The sequence below is a fragment of the Oryx dammah genome, unplaced genomic scaffold (assembly GCF_014754425.2).
Source record: "Oryx dammah isolate SB20612 unplaced genomic scaffold, SCBI_Odam_1.1 HiC_scaffold_1, whole genome shotgun sequence".
Taxonomy (NCBI): domain Eukaryota; kingdom Metazoa; phylum Chordata; class Mammalia; order Artiodactyla; family Bovidae; genus Oryx; species Oryx dammah.
In genome coordinates, this window is record NW_024070185.1 from 81,450,126 (window position 1) to 81,468,022 (window position 17,897).

The 17,897-nt window shown below is 43.1% G+C and overlaps 1 protein-coding gene and 1 pseudogene across 1 annotated transcript in view; both read right to left on the reverse strand.

Moving 5' to 3' along the window:
• The window catches only part of HSD17B3 (hydroxysteroid 17-beta dehydrogenase 3), a 51,718-nt gene that overhangs the window by 16,321 nt on the left and 17,500 nt on the right, over window positions 1–17,897 (reverse strand). The window contains exons 3-9 of the mRNA XM_040229689.1: window positions 9,013–9,088; window positions 7,157–7,264; window positions 6,061–6,128; window positions 4,742–4,777; window positions 3,162–3,196; window positions 1,979–2,060; window positions 1,673–1,738 (exon numbers count right to left, since the gene is read on the reverse strand). Coding sequence (XP_040085623.1) covers window positions 1,673–1,738; window positions 1,979–2,060; window positions 3,162–3,196; window positions 4,742–4,777; window positions 6,061–6,128; window positions 7,157–7,264; window positions 9,013–9,088 — 471 coding nt within the window. The remainder of the gene's footprint in view (window positions 1–1,672; window positions 1,739–1,978; window positions 2,061–3,161; window positions 3,197–4,741; window positions 4,778–6,060; window positions 6,129–7,156; window positions 7,265–9,012; window positions 9,089–17,897) is intronic.
• Window positions 10,836–10,936, reverse strand: LOC120867781 (annotated as a pseudogene).

A 17,897-nucleotide genomic window follows, 5' to 3' on the forward strand; every position in this document is an offset into this window, starting at 1 on the left:
CCAATGAGTATGAGTAAAAGTGACAGGTGACCTGTCTGACCCAGAGCCCTTGGTTATCAAAGGAAGTTCTTTGAACTTGTAGCACTTTTTCTTTGACATGTCAAGTGACAATATTCAAGATGGAGGCTGCTCCATCAGCCTAGGTACCCGTGCCACTACAATGAACTAATCCCCTCTGATGGTTCACAGTGAATATGTAGCATGAATGAGAAATATATCTTTGTGGTTTTAAATTAATGAAATTTTAGGAATTATTTTTTACTGCAGCAAAATTAGCTTATGCAGAATAACACAACTGCAAAAGGAATCTGTCCTCAGCTAGGAGCTGGAGAATGAATAGAAGGGGAAAATTTTTGATAAGTAAGACTTCAGTTCAGCAAGGCTGAGAATGGGATTGTACTCACTATAACTGGGAAGATGCTTTTATTTACACAGATCCTACTATTAACTCACACCTACCTATTGAATACGCTTCATCCTATAGCTGGTTAATTCATAGGAATGGCCACCTGAGTGTTTTAATTGAAAATCGGTATGTATAGCACTGGGTTGGGAAGATTCCCTGGAGAAGGAAATGGCAACCCATTCCAGTAATCTTGCTTGAAAATCCTATGGACGGAGGAGCTTGGTGCAGGCTACTATCCATGGGGTCACAAAGAGTAGGGCACGACTGAGCGACTTCACTTCACTATGTATAGCACTGATTTTAAAAATATAACTATGAGTGTGACTTTTTCATATATATGGTGGTGGTTTAGTTGCTAAGTGGTGTCCAACTCTTGTGACCCCCATGGACTGTAGTCTGCCAGGCTTCTCTGTCCATGGGATTCTCCAGGCAAGAATATGGAGTGGGTTGCTTCTCCAGGGGATATTCCTGACCCAGGAATTGAACTCAGGTCTCCTGCATCGCAGGCAGATTCTTTACTGACTGAGCTGCATGGGAAGCCCTATTCGTATATAATAGTATGTCATCAAACTTCTCCACAAACAATTAACGAAAAAACGTCTCTAAACTGTTTATTCCAAGTTCCAGAAACCACTTAAGAGTTAACTGTGTTGCCCAAGAAAGCACATGGCATATTGTTCAGGCTAAAGACCACAGTGATGATACAACTCTGTTTACAGTTCAAACAAGGTCAGCTCCATGACTGTGCTGTCACTGTAGGAGAAAGAGAAAGCAGAGCACCTCTTCCCCTACTGCTCAAGAACCAGAGTGTGGGCGTCTCTGTGGCCCATCACAGAGGAACAGCAACCAAACACAGCACTCTCTCCCCTCTTCCAACATAGACCAAGTACTGGTTTTCTGTTGCTTGTTCCCCACACATAGTTCCTCCCACACGAGCCTATCTTCTGGATCTAGGTCAGAGAGTAAAGGATGGTTAGACAAGACCCTGATTTCTGTCCTGACGGCGGGATCAGGCAGCAAGTGTTTCTGAGCACTCACTCACCCCACCCCATTTCCTTCTCCGGCACTCAGGGCACGGATGAGGGCAGCAACAGGCAGAACCATATTGCCCCCGCTGCCACCTCAAGGATAACAGGAACCCACGTGGTGTCATACAGACCCTCTCTCCCAGTCACACACGCTCAGCCCGTCCTGCCAGAAGGAGTGGCCCTGGCTCCATGGGGTCCAGAGTTCCCATTCCCAAGGACTCAGAACTGTTGGCCTCACCTGGATGGTGATTCCCTTCTCCTTATATTCTGCTTGCAGTGCCTTGGAAAATGTGCGCACAAAAGCCTGGAACAAGAAGGAGAAACACCTAAGGCCTTGATTCTCTCTCAGAGCCAATTTGCTCAGATTTCAAAGGACACCAAGGGAGCTTGCCTTGATGGGAGTTAGTTAGAACTTCATTTCCTGGTCTGGGAAGAGCTTCCTCAAAGAGCAGGAATATACACTTTGTAACAAATGCCTACTTAGGGCCACTGCATGTAGATGCCATACCCAGGGACGGAGACTTGGACTACATCTGTCACTCACCTTGGAAGCTGAATATGTCGAGTACAGAGGCCAGGGAAAGAGGGCCGCCCCAGAAGATATGTTCAAGATGAGACCTTTCTGCCTAGCAGGCAATGAAACAGAGTTTCAGTTACTTTGATACTTGATTACACCTTGAGAAGGGAGAAAATAAAGGGACTCTGAACACTAGGAAACTTCCATCCTCTCTAGGTTTCTGTGTGTGTGCTAAGCATTTTGCTTCCAAGAACTGTGAGTCCAGCTTCACCCCCATCATGAACAATACTACTATACAGTGATGTCAGTTGGTAGCCAGTTGACCTCAAGGGCTGGTGACAAGGAAACAGGGGCTCAGCTACAGCAAAGATCCCCCATGAAAATGCAGAGAACCAACTCAGCTCAGACAAGACAAGGGGGAAGGGAGCCTTCTCTCTCAAGTGGGACCACATGAGCTCAAAGTCCCTTCTGACTCATAAAAATGACCCACAACAGGAAAGATGTCATATGTAGAATCCTGTCCTGGGTGGAATTTGACAGTCCATCATCAGCTTACATAGGCACTCCTACACAAGTCTCTGAGGTTCCTACCCTTTGGAAGTTCAGTATCTTTAACCCTTCCCTTAATAGATGGATTCAATCCAGAAAAACCAAGAAACTTCAAATTTGAATACCAGGGCCAAGCCCCTTCTTTCTCTAGGGAAGATAAAACTATCAACCATTTGCTTTAATGAATACCACCTGAGAAAAACCAGTTCCCAAATGGGCATTGTACTAGGGTGATTTAAAATGTGGAATAGAGACACTGATGGGATAGTGATTTTTACCCCTAAGTTGGAGTATTCATTCTGACAAGAGTTGAAATGCATAATAACAAAGAAATGGTCTCTGTCAGGCCAACTTCTGAAGTTTCTTTTAAGCTCTTTGTGAGTTATTTTTTTTTTTTTTAATACAAGGTCTGCTGGAATTGCTGTTTTCTTCCTCCCTCCAGTATATGCTACATTTGACCTTCAAATATGCTTATCTGTTGGCAAAGCTGGCCTGGTCCAGAATGTTAGGCTTTCAACCATAATCTCCATGTCCCATTCACCACAGTTTTATCATTTGTTAAAGCAGCAGCAGATGAACCTTGTCTCCCTGATCCCAAGTCAGCTGACTGCCAGGCCAGGCAGCACAGGCTGCTCCAAGCTTTTTCAAGGAAAGAACTTACCTTGATTTCATGTGTTTCAGAATCAGCTGTGTCATCTATAAGAGAAGGCCAAAGTTAAGCCCTGCCCTTTAAAGAAACAAAGTAGCAATGGGCAGTAGGAATTTGGGAAATAGGTGCTGGAAGAAACTGGAGAAAGAACTTCAGCTTCTCAAATGGCCTTGAAAATCTGCTGACACTCATTGGAGGTAATTTTGGCAACATTAGAGTCTGCTGGAAGCTACCGAAGGCATCATAAAATAAATGGCAAACAGTTCAGAGGCGTCTAGTTTCTTCTTCCTAAAACTGAAGTCTGTGGAAAATGGAGTGAAAAGCTATGGAACTGACTTATGGACGAACACTGAGGCTACCAGACTCCCTTCATTCTGGCAGAGAGGTAAAAGTAGGTTGGCCATTATAAAACTCACACAGGAGTTAGAATTAGGGAGCCGTCAGGAAACCTAACAAGTATCCATCTCACATACAAGGTACGAGATAAAGAAGGACATCTCTTCAGTTCAACAGCAGCCTTGTTAGCCTGCATGAGGTCTATGAAATAGCTCCCTAGATACACATCTGCTGGTCTGCTGGAGTTACAACAGGATTGAAAAATCCCTTCCCCACTCCAATTTACTGCCCCTGGAAGAGGTCTTCCCTGCCAGTTCTGGAGCAACACCCTTGCCTTGATTCTCCAAACTTCGTTAAGGTGGAGCACTGTTGGACAGCATTTCTCAGCCTCCCAAAAGCCTGATTGGGTGAATGATCCCAATTAGAGAGACAACACTGGACTTTGTGGGTCCCTGTCTCAAACGTTCCAATATTTAGTCTCTTATCCTACCTTCCCTTTGCCCTCAACTCATTCTCCAATTTTGCCCTTGATAGAGAACTCTAGTGTTTCCAGATGGTTCCTTTGGAATAACTAAATGATACTCGTCAACATTCAGAAAACTGAGATCATGGATCTGGTCTCATCATTCCATGGCAGAGAGATGGGGAAACAATGGAAACAGTGACAGACTTTATCTTTTTGGGCTAAGTGACACTTGACATACCACTTAGTTCAAACCTCAATACATTAATAGCAGATGAAGAATATGAAGTTCAAGGGAGCTAAATAGCATGCCCAATGCTGTCTAATTAACTAGTAACTAATCTGGAATCAGAATACATATGCACTTGAACTTCAATTCAACAAATATTTTTTTAACGAGAGTCTATAAACTTCAAGCCACAGTCTCTGTCATTTTTCCAAACAGAGTGAGCTTTCCTCTACTTACAAAAACTAAAATCAGAGGAAGGTACTAATTTTTATAAGTTGCTTTGGAATCCTGAATAAGTTTCACCATCATCAGGCCTCATATGTTCTGACAAATGGCAAAACTGAATGCAGAAATAAGATTCAGATGCTAGGGAGAATGAGTCCACTGTATTTCCTTGATGAAAAAAGAAGAAGACGATTAAAAGGCTACTGCATATCTTTCAATCAAGTACAGTTCAATTTTAAAGAATTCTGCATTTACAGGGAAGGGGCCAGTTCTCCTGAGTCGCCAAATTCCAACAGCTACTACATTTTAATGCATTGAGCACATACATTGATCACATACCTTCACAACTGAGGTGATGTTACAGTGGATGAGGCTCTGTAATAAATAATCACAGTCATGATTTAGCTGGATCATTTGAGAAATTCTCTTGAGAAATATTCAGTGCTAAAGCACCACAAAGTGGAAAAAAGTGTGTGCCTGAATGGTTGTATCACTTAGTCTGCAAACTACACTCCAAGTTGATATTCAGCAACAATGCACTAGATCTGGGAAAAATCTGACATCTACACTATGAGTCTCCAAGAATGTGATCTTGAATAGAAGTCAATTAAGAGTTTCCTTGAAAATTTAGGGAGGTATATGGACACTGTTGCTCAAAGGGAGATGGTTAATTTCCAGCTGAAGAAAGGGAGGTTAGTATATGTGGGTCTAGAAGACACTAACATAAAGATTATAAAGATGAATGGTTGTTGTATAATATAAGATAGAGGTTCTGGACTACAGAAGCCAGATCAAGAAACTACTAGAATCACCCAAGACACACAAAGAAGGAAAGAGGGACAGACACATAGACAAGTACAAATGTAGACATAAATAAGGAGAAGCAGGAATGCAATGAGCTTAATGAAAAGACACACAGACTTATGCCAGAAACAGGGAACGTGGAGTTAGACATGTGGCCAGAAGAGGCTCGGTAAGGTTCAGCAGTGTCCAAGCAATCTGGCATTATTCGTCCACGCAGTACACTTGGGGCTTACATGGAACCTTTAGGACTAATTACAGGATTGGGGAATAGAAGCATCATAGCCTGTTCAAAATTGGTATAACCCTTTGCTTTCAAAGGTGAAAGCCTGGAGAAGAGTCAAAATACAGTGCCTTCAAAGACTGTTAATGCATAATAAATTTACTCAAGACCAACAATGACAGTCATGGGTCTGAGTTAAGCTTGTTGAACTTACAACACCCTCAGCCACAAAGTCTGTATTATGGACTTCTTTCACACTGAAAGTTGAGCGAATCTTATGACCTTGAAAGGCAAAGAAAGCTTTCTCCTACTGAATCCAGAGCTATGAATTTGTTAGGCAGCATTACCTCCCTTATAAAGCACAGTGTAGAGCCCCCAAAAGACTGGGACAAGTGAATTTTGATGTGTGGAGAAGAGGGAAGATGTTCTTTTCCTAGAGATAGTCCAGAACAGTGATACCCTTCACTATGTATCAAGTACTCAGGTGAGTACTTGAAGGGGACACCTCCAGTCATCCACCTGGATTGCAGAATTTTGGCCACACTCCCATCACCCCTTCCCAGTCCTGGTATTACCCAGCTGGGGGCTCAGGACTCGGGGAGAGGAAAACATCCACAGAACAGTACAAGCCTACCTGGATGTCATCTGGCGTGTTAAGGAAATGGCTTGGGAGAAGGTTTGGAAGCATTCCAACATTGTTGACTGACCAAGAAAGGCAAAACAAAAAGATATCAGAAGAGTTCATGGCAAATGTCTACTGAAAGCCTTAAAAATTGTCATATTCAACCCAGAAATTCTTCTCTTGAGAAGTTTTCCAAGAAAGCATGTACAAAAAGATGTATATAAAAAGCTGTTCACTGCAACATAATTCAATAACAGTGAGGAAAATGGAAGGGAAAAAATTGTGGTCCAATAGTACAATGCAGATAAAATAAATCATGGTGCAGCCATATGGTGGGATGCAATGCAGTCATTCAAAACTATGACTGCTCAGAGTTTTTAAAACCTAGGAGAACATTTGTGATGTATAATTTTTTTAATGTTGCAAAACAGTATGTAAGTTTAATCCTCATTTTGAAAATATGCATGTATGTATCTGGAAAGATATGTACCAAGATGCTAGCTCAGGCTGTTAAAGACTTTAAGGAACTCATAATTCTTTTATGTGTTCATCTGCTCTTTCTAGTTTTCCTAGAGTACATTTTACATTATTATTAGTAAACATGTAATTATTTTGCAAATCAAAATCCTCCTTCTCTCTACAATACACTGTACTGTGTATGTGATCACAAAACAGATAATCTATAAATTATCACAGAAAAAAGAAATTGTATCTTATTTCCCAAATGAGAAACTCTATCTTCAAATAACCATACTGACTCACTACTTCATGAATCAATCACAGCAATGTTTGTTTACTAAACTAATTCCATTAGACCAAAGTTTCCCTCTTCCTGTCAAATGTCAACCTTCAGTGAAAGAAAAATATTTTAATACTAGTAAATATGGTTGGGAAGATTGAAACCATGTAGTTTGCTACATTCCAAAACCGTATACAAATCTGTTAATCCAGTAATGCCTTTTGTAGAACTGAACTTTAATATTTGGTTTAAAGCTACAGCTTACAGTCATGGGTTAAATTTAAGCTGCTACCGAATAATCAAGTCACGCCAAGATCATTATTTCACTGACTTATTTCAAGAAGCTTTGCATTATTGCAATTTACTTACCTAAAATTCCAATTTCTAAGCCTTCAAGTTTTTCTTTAATATACTCATAGATGTCATCTTTGGCAAAATCTGCTTGAATTATCTTCACGGTACTTCCTATAGTCCACTCTGCATTAGAGACAATAGTTATTTTTCAATGAACAGGTGTCCAAATCCCCCTCTTGTCTCTATTCCCCTAATACTCCCTGAGTATTACCTGAACAGAACAGACACTTAAGAGCACAAGCCCATCATCTTAACTAGAAACAAGAAATAGCCTCAGATAAATGCTGGAATGTGTTAAAAGATTTGTGAATGATGGTTTCTGTGTGATTCTAAGAGTCACTGCAGTGACAAATAAAGGCATTATAACAGATTTAATACAATAGTTCTCAAAGCAAGGTCAGCAGACCACTGCATCAGCATCACTGGTAACTTGTTAGAAATAAAATCTCAGGCTCCACCCAGACCTACTGAACCAGGAAACCCTGGGAGGGGGCCTGGTGATCTGTTTTCACACACACTGGGGGTGACTGTGGTGCAGGCTCAAGTTTCAGACCCGTGGGCTAAGGGCTGTTAGACCAAAGTATAATCCTTGTGCTCAGTGAGTATCAGGTCCTCTCCACGTACACTCAGAAACCCTTCACATTTATAAAACCATTTACACGCACAGTATATTTTTTTAATATTCTCAAGAATGAAGTAGGTATTGTCTCCACTTTCCGGAGGAGAAAATTAAGGCTCTATGGAGCTTACTAGCTTGACCAAGGGCACCCACACTCTGCTCCCTCCAAGTTCAATCCTCTTTCCACTGGTCTATGTGAACTTGCCTTCTGTGGGAGCTTTTTCTTAGATATAAAAACCGTAGGCAGATTTCACTAGCTGCTGCCCACTCAGCATTGGAGTTAGACCCAATATTTCTAGGGCAAGTGATCTTAAGGCATAGCCTGGGGACACTTCAAAGACACTACTTGTTTTTCAAAAAGACAATAAGAAGTGCACAGTAAGGAAAATACTGAAGAACGTCCTAGTCCTGGTCAAAGTTATTGCAGATATCCAGTCAGAGAACAAAAGCAGAATTCACTGGTTCAAGGGCACTGAGCCTCCTCATTGTGACTGTTCAGCCACATACTCCCCCACGGTCTTCTCTTATCCAAATTTCTCCCAGGGAAATAAGAGTGTCCCCAGACAGCCTGCTATGGTCTTCATGAGTCTTCATAGTTGAAAACTCATTCCTTTGCATTGAGTTTATTAATCACTAAGTTAATAATTAATTATTAAAATTCAAATGCTCAGAAGGGGATATGATGATCATTATTGACTAAAAACACTTCAGAGTAGATTATCAAAATAAAATATTATAATATAAATCCTCTCTCTTAGGGTTGTATAATGTACAACCCTCACACCATACATGGCAGCCTTGAATCAAATCTTTTTTTTTTTTTAATCCAACAACTAGCAGTGAGCATCGTCTCTCATCCCTCTGCAAGGACCACAGCACAGACATAAGGAAGGGAAGTGCCTGCTTTTAAAGGAAGTAACTGAAGCATTCAGACAGCTGAGGCCTCTGGATGAGGGCTTCTGATTCTAAAGACAGACCCTAGACACAAGAAAGGAGTGGACCTATTTGTGAGGTGAATGTGTTTCTGCTTCATGAAGCCCAAAGAATCACTGATGAACTAAAGTGAGCTCAAGCCACTTATGTCCTGCACTTTTTACTTAACTTTGTAAACTGGGCTCCCCAAAGGAGGCTGGTACCCCAGGCACCAGAGAGAAAATGTAGGGATGCTGACAGATGCCTCCGCAGGCAGGATGTGAGCAGACCTGGCTAGTGGGCTCCACAAACACCTCCCTTATTTCTTGGAGTCACTCACCAATCTCCACAGCAATGGCCTGAAGTTTTTCCAGTGACCGGCTGATAAGCACGACATTGAATCCTTGTCTTGCTAACTGAAGGTAGGGATGGGAAAAGCAAAACAGAGATGATAAGCAGACAAGGAAGGCTTGTTATGTTAAAGTGAGTTGGGGCATCACCCATTTGGTCATAGGGCGATATGCTTGATCTTCCTAAGTTTAAATGTGCACAGCGTGACAATGGTTTCTAGGCTAAGTAAAACAACCACACTGGGCCAGGCTAAACATGACATAATACCAGTAGTTTATTTGCGTATGTTTATTATACACCAGGGCTTCCCTCGTGGTCAGCAGTAAGAGTCCACCTACAATGTAGGAGATGCAGGTTAAGTCCCTATGTTGGGAAGATGCCCTGGAGCAGGGCATGGCAACCTACTTGAGTATTCTTGCCTGGAGAATCCCATGGACCGAGGAGCCTGGAGGGCTACAGACCACAGGGTCTCAAAGAGTCGGACAAGACGGAAGCAACTGAGCACGCATTACATGCCAGGAACTATTATTCTAAGTGCTTTTCTGTACAGATCCACAATCTGAAAGCCCTCTACCTGAAGCATCTATGGTCAGATGTGTGTTGGAATTCAGAATTTGGAGGATTTTATACTATGATTTATGTAACAAGGTCTAGGGCAGCAACCTATAATAAAAAAAAAAATTCAGCATTAACTTTTGAGCTGCCTCCTATTCACGAGGACGTTCTTCTTGTGGTTCTCTTCACTCAGGCACAGTCATGGACCTGAGCCCTCTCTTTCTGTTCTCTGGCTCCCAACAGGATAGAAAATGAAATAGGGAACTGGAGAGTAAGTGGATGTTTTCCTGAGATTAGAAGGAACTCTTCAGAATGGACAATGCCTCGACTCACAGGGGCAGAGCAACAATGTGCTGAAGTGGCGTGCATTAATATGGCCCAGAGGACACGTGTGCTGGGCAGTCACAGACAGGCCCAGACTCCTCACACCTAAAAATGCTACAGGTGAGAAAAGACAGAGTTTTGCCTGAAGAAAAATGGGAAAACCAAGGTTCATCTGGAGAGAAACAGACAACATTTGAGTTAGTGACAAAGGACTTACGGAGTCCTATCTCAAGCCCACAGGTGCAAGGCTGCACACCAGGGCCACAGAGGTGGAGCCCAGAACCAAGGTCATTTCCAGAATTGACTAAGCCCATTTGTAACCACTGCCAAAAGCCCCCGATCCTTATTGGCCAGTTCCTGACCCCATATTAGGCAAAAATGCCCACCCTGCTGCTCACCCTATAGTCCCCTAATCAATCACTTAATGCTACCCTTCCAGCAAGAATTTTCTTTGTCTTGAGGCTCCAAAAATTGGCTACTAACCCACGAAGAGTCATCTTTCCCTGGTCTGTCAGGAAGTCGGCCTGTTGTATTTGCATCGTCCCTATCTATTCAGAAGTATCTATTTACTCAGAACTATCTATTCAGAAGTATTAATTCATTCAGAACTATCTGTTCGGAAGTATCTATTACTTCTGGGGTCTCTCCCTTGAGACAATCCACCCTTCTAATAGCTTCCTGTGGACTCTCCCCTGGTCTGTCAGGAGGTCAGCCCGCTGTGCTTGCAGCACCTTCATTATCTCTGCTCTTTGTTCTTAATAAACTCACTCCTTTCTGAAATATTCTGTCTGGAAATTCTTTTCCAACCCAAGCTCAGACTATGGCAACAAGGCTCAATTAACTAAAATCCTTCTTAATGTTTTTAATTAAACAAAACTGTTACAATTTTAAACCTTGGTAAAATACACATGACATAAAATTTGCCATCCTAACAACTGTATGGAATGTTTCACAAACTTGAGGTCATCCTTGCACAGGGCCCATGCTATCTTGTCCGCATCGCTTCAGTGTTAGCATGCATGCTGCCAAAGCAAACACTCTGCCAAATTTTAACAAGTTATATCATAAAAGCACTTAGGCTGAATTGAGGACTTTACCATATAGTCTCCAAAAGCCAATATTCAAGCCTGTGGTCTCAGAATCACCCAGGAAGACATCAAACACACAAAACAATTCCCACCAAAACCATCCAGGTAACCATCTCTGAGGGCAGTGGCCAAAGCATGTGCAGCACCCCGCTCATTCCCGGGCCCATACCCAGCCACGCTGCCAGGGCTGCCCAGCAGGTGCTGCAGAGGCAAGGGCACTCGAGATGCAACCAGGCTGCAATCTTCCCCCTCGACGGGCAGCCCCAGAGTCCAGGCCTGTGCATCAAGAAGCACCTGCTGCCTCTGTCGCAGCCATCTGTTGCTGGAACCCCCTAGCAGGGCCTTGATGCCCCAGGGGCTGCTCAGCCCTCAGACTGGGACAGAGCCTGGACAGGCAGTGCCAGAGAAGGTTTGTGGCCTGCCCTCGAAAGACGCAATGGGATGTGCCTCTTTCAAAGAACCAAATATATCTGGATCCCCAGACCCAAAGGCATAGAAGAGACTCACTTCATCAAGAACATAAGGCAGTATGACTCCAAGAACAGCAGGACTGCTCTGATCTACGCCAAGCGGTCCCTGTGTGCAGCCTTCTCAGGCCCACCCTACAGAGAAGGCTGCGGGTCAGTGATCCGAGGGTGGCCAGCCAGAAGCAGACCCATCCCTCCAGCAGCTTTTCTGAGATAGTCTTCCAGTTGGGGGCAAATGGAAAGGTTGTGTCTTACGTCAAGTTCCTGTACTCTACCAACACCCTGGTCACACTCAAGACAGACAGCCCTGATCCAGCATCTCCACACTCTGCCGGCTCAGAACTAGGGGACAACTCGGGGATGCCCTGGAGTACAACCCCAACCTCCTGGATGACTCTTAAGGGCCCTGTGGCAAGCATAAGCACTGTCTTCATGTTCATCTACTACATCACCACAGTGATAGGGCACGTGAAGCCCCCCAACCTCAAGAAGAACATGAACAAAACTTTCCTGGAGAAGTCCCTGCACATCGAGCTAACGCTAAGCGACATTAGAACTTTAAAACCAGAAATGCAGAACCTGCCCAGGAAGTGGGGTTTGGAGCCATGATGGTGTCCATGTCTATCGGTACTTGGAGAAGTTGGTCTTGCAGGGTGAGCTCAACAGGCAGAACTGCAGGCTCTGCACCAAGACCAGCAGCGACCTCTGCAAGTGTGACATGGAGCAGCTCATCGACAAGTTAAAAGAAAGGTTTCAATTCAACAGATGCAGTCTAACTGGGTTTGAGTTCATGGTGCTCGTGGTCTTGGAACTTTTTCTTCTCCTTCCCAAGAACCAAGTGTTACCTCATTACAGATGCTTCATCGGAGCTTCCCTGGCAGCTCAGCTGGTAAAGAATCCACCTGCAATGTAGGAGACCCCAGTTTGATTTCTGGATCAGGAAGATCCACTGGAGAAAGGATAGGCTACTCACTCCAGTATTCTTGGGCTTCCCTGGTGGCTCAGTTGGTAAAGAATCTGCCTGCAATGCAGGAGACCTGGGTTCGATCCCTGGGTTGGGAAGATCCCCTGGAGAAGGGAATAGCTACCCACTGCAGTATTCTGGCCTGGAGAATCCCATGGATTGTATACTCCATGAGGTCACAAAGAGTCAGACACTACTGAATGACTTTCACGTTCACTTTCTTTCAAGCAGCTGTTCTAGCCCTGCCGACCTCTGTGGCATTCCTGCCACTTCATGAGTCTGAAGGTGGGCTTCCAGCACTGGAGTGTGGATGGCGGCCTTCCCTGGCTGGTACCACTGCTTTGCCACACCCTTGCTTCCTTGGAGAGACATTGCTTCCATTCCAAAGCACAGCACACTGCCACAGTATTTCTAGAACCCCCCCTCCTATGTTCTTCTGTGAACAAGATGTGGAATTTTGTTATGGTTTCTTTCATTCCTGTGCCTGAGACTGGTCTGGCATCAGGACTTTGATTTACAGTGTGAAGTGGTGAATCCTGACTTCACAGCATTTCTCATCTCTGCATCACCCAGCCTTCTGCTGCCATCACTGCCACTGCACTGGCATCTGGGGGAGGCCTTGGTCTCCCGATCTCACTGCAAATGATAGATTTCTGGAGTTGACCCGTTAGAGCATTAATCTAGGCTACTTAGGGTTTTCTGACATGGAAATAGCACTATGGACCCTCCACCCCCTGCCAGTTTCCCTCCCACCCCAGGACAGCCCCTCGGGGGTGTCTGCCCACCTTCCTGTATCCATTAGCAGAGCTCTGGCATCAGCCTAAAGCCAAAAAGAGCAGGCCCCTGGTTGGTTTGGGTCTCATTTTTTACTCTGGGATCTCTGTTCTTCTGAGGATCGCATCCCCTGGGTGTCATATAACCCAACAGGCCTTCAGCACAGAACCAGCCCACCCCAGGCAGGGCTCTGCCTCACCAGGAAAACCCCATTTGCCCATGACTCTTAGGACCTTCAGGATGACTGGATTGCTGGCTCTTGATTTTCCAATTTTGTGGAGAAAAAAAAGGTATTTATTGTCATTTAGAATTTGGTTCTCTGCATTTTTTTATTTTTGGCAAGGGAACAAAAACTGGCTAAACGAGGTTTGTCGAAGTTGTGATTTCAACCACATTTGACTCTCCAGCAGGGAGGAGAGAGACCACTTCAAGCCCTGCCTCCCCACGTGGGTGGGAGCCCAGGCCTTCTTCCTTCCTTGCAGGAAGTGGAAGCCACCTTGTCTGGAGCAGACACCCACACCAAGCAGACCCCAGGCACTGGTCATTGCCTTCACAGGCAGTTCTGTGCCCAGCACGCCAGCTTCTCCACGCTACATGTTGCCCAGGTTTTCCACTTGCTGCTCCACCAGAAACACTGAAGACCAGGGACTGGTGCTTCTCCTTCACAGGTCAGCAGCTCTCGGAAAGAATGGTGTTAGCCAGACCATTAAGCTGCTTCCCGACCACTGTCTCATGAACCTGTCACTGGAGGGCCTCTAGGACAGTCCTACCTGCATCCCACCCATGTGGACTGGTGCTTTTGCAGAAAGGATACCAGCCCTCATCAGAGCACTCAGCCACCAGCCATAAACTGAGACCCCAGCAGGAGTGCAGGACAACCGCTCAGACCCTGCTGGCTGCTATTCCTTCTTCCTAAGTCACTTACACAGGCTAAGGGGGACTGCAGGGTGAGTGTGAAGCCCAAGTCTGTATTCTCACCTAATTTACTGAGTTTCTCTTCCCTATTCACCCCAAGAAGAGAAGTGAAGTGAAGTCGTTCCGTCGTGTCCGACTCTTCATGACCCCATAACTGTAACCTATCAGGCTCCTCCAACCATGGGATTTTCCAGGCAAGAGTATGTCCCCCAAACTGGACATGCACCAAGGAGGGCATGAAGGATGAAGCTGCTGGGCCCCAGGCAACTCTTCTAGAAAGTGACCTGTGCTGCCACCATAGCATCTCAAGGACACTCCTGTTACAGACACTGCAAGGGACCAACTTCCAAAATGTATGTCCTGGTCTACAACTAGCCTTGAAGGAGGCTAACATCTTCCTGGGTATTTCTATACAGATTTTAGAATGGCTGATACATACTTAAGTTTGCATGTTCATGTGGTGAGAATTAGTCATTTACCAAACCTCTCTGTACCCTTCCCTTTAGTGCGCTGCTCCCTTTTTAATAATATCAAGAGCTGCCACTGTGTGGTACTCACATGAAAGTGAAAGTGAAGTCGCTCAATCATGTCTGATTCTTTGCGACCCCCATGAACTGTAGCCTACCAGGCTCCTTCGTCCATGGGATTTTCCAGGCAAGAGTACTGGAGTGGGTTGCCATTTCCTTCTCCAGGGGATCTTCCCAACCTAGGGATTGAACCCAGGTCTCCTGCATTGCAGGCAGATGCTTTACCGTCTGAGCCACCAGGGAAGCTGGCAGTACTCACGTGAAGCCAATATTTAAGGTGTTAAACTTTAGCCTGAACTGTCACCGCCTAGAACCAGCCCAGACCCCTGTGTCCAAAGGCATGGGGCCACTCTCTCAGCACCTGAGAGGTGCTGTAGACTTAAATGAGCACTAAGTGGCTATTTAACCTCACTATCTAGACACGTGTCATGGATTTGTTTGCAAAAAGTAATGTATTTGTGTTTTAAGTAAAATTTGGTTTTGCAAAAAATAAACAGAATCTCTGGACTTGAAGCCTCAGCATTTATGTCTTTTGCTCTTTTGATTTATTAAATTGCATTAAATACACAAGTATATTCTCCTTGTAAAAGACGTCCCCGCTGCCCTCACAGCCCCACTTCCCCACCACTGCTAGGCCTCTGCTGTCTTCAGTTCGGTGTTGATCCTCCTTTTCTAACTTTCTCCATCTACATGCTTCCATAAGTACACACAGAAACAGAAGTTTGTTTTGTGGGGTTTCTGTTTTTCACACTTTATAAGTGGCATTCTATGTGTGTGTGCTAAGTCACTTCAGTCACGTCTGACTCTTTGTGACCTTATGGACTGTTGCCCACCAGGCTTCTCTGTCCATGGGATTTCCCAGGCAAGAATATTGGAGTGGGTTGCCATGCCCTTCTCCAGGGAATTTCTCCTGTACAATGAAGTCATTCAGTTATACATACACATATATGTATATATATATACACTCCTTTTTAAATATTATTTTCCATTATGGTTTATCATAGAATATTTTTTTTGTTTTTCTCTTTTTGTGACTGGTTTATTTTACTAAGCATGTCATCAAGATTCATCCACATTGTAGAGTATGTCAGAATTTCCTTCCTTTTCAAGGCTCAAAAATACTGCGTTATATGCCTATATCACATTTTGTTTATTCACCCATCATCAATGAACCTTTAAGTGCACCTTTTTTGAAAAATTTTCCCACTGTGTTTATATTTTTAATTTTTATTGGGGTATAGTTGATTTACAATGTTGTGTTAGTTTCTGCTGTACAGCAGAGTGAATAAATTATCCATTCCTTTTTTAGATTCTTTGCCCATATAGGTCATGACAGAGTATTAAGTAGAGTTCCCTATGCAATATAGCAGGTTCTTATTAGTTATCCATTTAATATATATTATTGTGTATATGTCAATCCCAATCTCCTCTTGTAACCATAAATTTGTTTTCTACAACTGTGACACTATTTCTGTTTTATAAATAAGTTCATTTGTACCATTTCTTCTACATTCCACATATAAGCGATATCATATCATATTTGTCTTTCTGTCTGACTTCACTCAGTATGACAATTTCTAGGTCCATCCATGTTGCTGCAAATGGCATTATTTTATTCCTTTTTATGGTTGAGTAATATTCTGTTGTATAATCCCCATCAACAGAGGAATAGATAAAGAAGATGTGGTACATATCATAGAATATTGGATATAGTTCTCTGTACTATACAGTAGGACCTTCTTGTTTATCCATTCTCTATATAAAAGCTAATATCTGATAACCCCAACCTCCTAATATGTCCCTTTCCTAACCCTCTCCCCCTTGGCAACTTCCAGCCTGTTGTATTTCATAGTTTCATTTATGTCATATTTTAGATTGTATGACATTTGTGTTTCTCTGACTTACTTCACTTGGTGTGATAATCTCTAGTTTCATCTATGTTGCTGCAAATGGCATTATTTAGGTCTTTTTCTGGCTGAGTAGTATTCCCCTGTGTGTATGCACCACATCTTCTTTACCCGTTCATCTGTCAGTGGACATTTAGGTTGCTTCCATGCCTTGGCTATTGTGAATAGCACTGCTATGAACATAGGCTTACATTTATCTTTTTGAATTACAGGTGTGTCTAGATATAACCAGAACATACCCTTTTCCCATTCTACTCTTTGGGTTTTCATTTTCTTATCAATTTGTAGTTTTATTTTTATATATTCTTGGTATTAATTATTTGCCTACTATATATATATATAGTAACTATTTTCTCCTTTGCTTATGGTGCCATTTCCATACATTATATTAATATAATATTAATTTAATGTTATCAAGTTTGTTAATATTTTCCTTATTTTTTGGAATTTCCTTTATGATTTTCCTTAATCACAAGGATATAAACACATTTTCTTTAACCCTTTGTAGTTTGCTGATTTTTGTTGCTGTTGTTTATTTTCTGAGAATAGTGTGAGGTTGAAATCATCCAGTATTATTTTTTTTCAAAATGGGTGGCTAATCGTCTTGGCAACATTTTTCTATTTATCCATTTTCTCCCTGATTTGAAATACCTAGTCGTATGCCCAGTTCTCATATGTATGTGGGTCTGTCTTTGACCTGTTTGTTCTGTTGCATTGGACTGTTTCTTAATTCCTATGTCAGTGCCGCTTCTGATCATCTTATCATAGGCTTTGATATCTGGTATCTGAGGAAGTCTCTACTATTTGTTATTTTCTTTCAAAATGTTTTTGTGTTTTCTTCTTTGTTTAATTTCCAAGTAAATGATAAAATTGTATTTTTTAATGTATTATATTGGAATTAGATGGTGATTGCAGCCATGAAATTAAAAGACGCATACTCCTTGGAAGGAAAGTTATGACCAACCTAGATAGCATATTCAAAAGCAGAGACATTACTTTGCCAACAAAGGTCCATCTAATCAAGGCTATGTTTTTCCCAGTGGTCATGTATGGATGTGAGAGTTGGACTGTGAAGAAAGCTGAGCGCCACAGAATTAATGCTTTTGAACTGTGGTGTTGGAGAAGACTCTTGAGAGTCCCTTGGACTGCAAGAAGATCCAACCAGTCCATCCTAAAGGAGATCAGTCCTGGGTGTTCATTGGAAGGACTGATGCTGAAGCTGAAACTCCAATACTTTGGCCACCTCATGTGAAGAGTTGACTCATTGGAAAAGAGCCTGATGCTGGAAGGGATTGGGGGCAGGAGGAGAATGGGATGACAGAGGATGAGATGGCTGGATGGCATCACCGACTA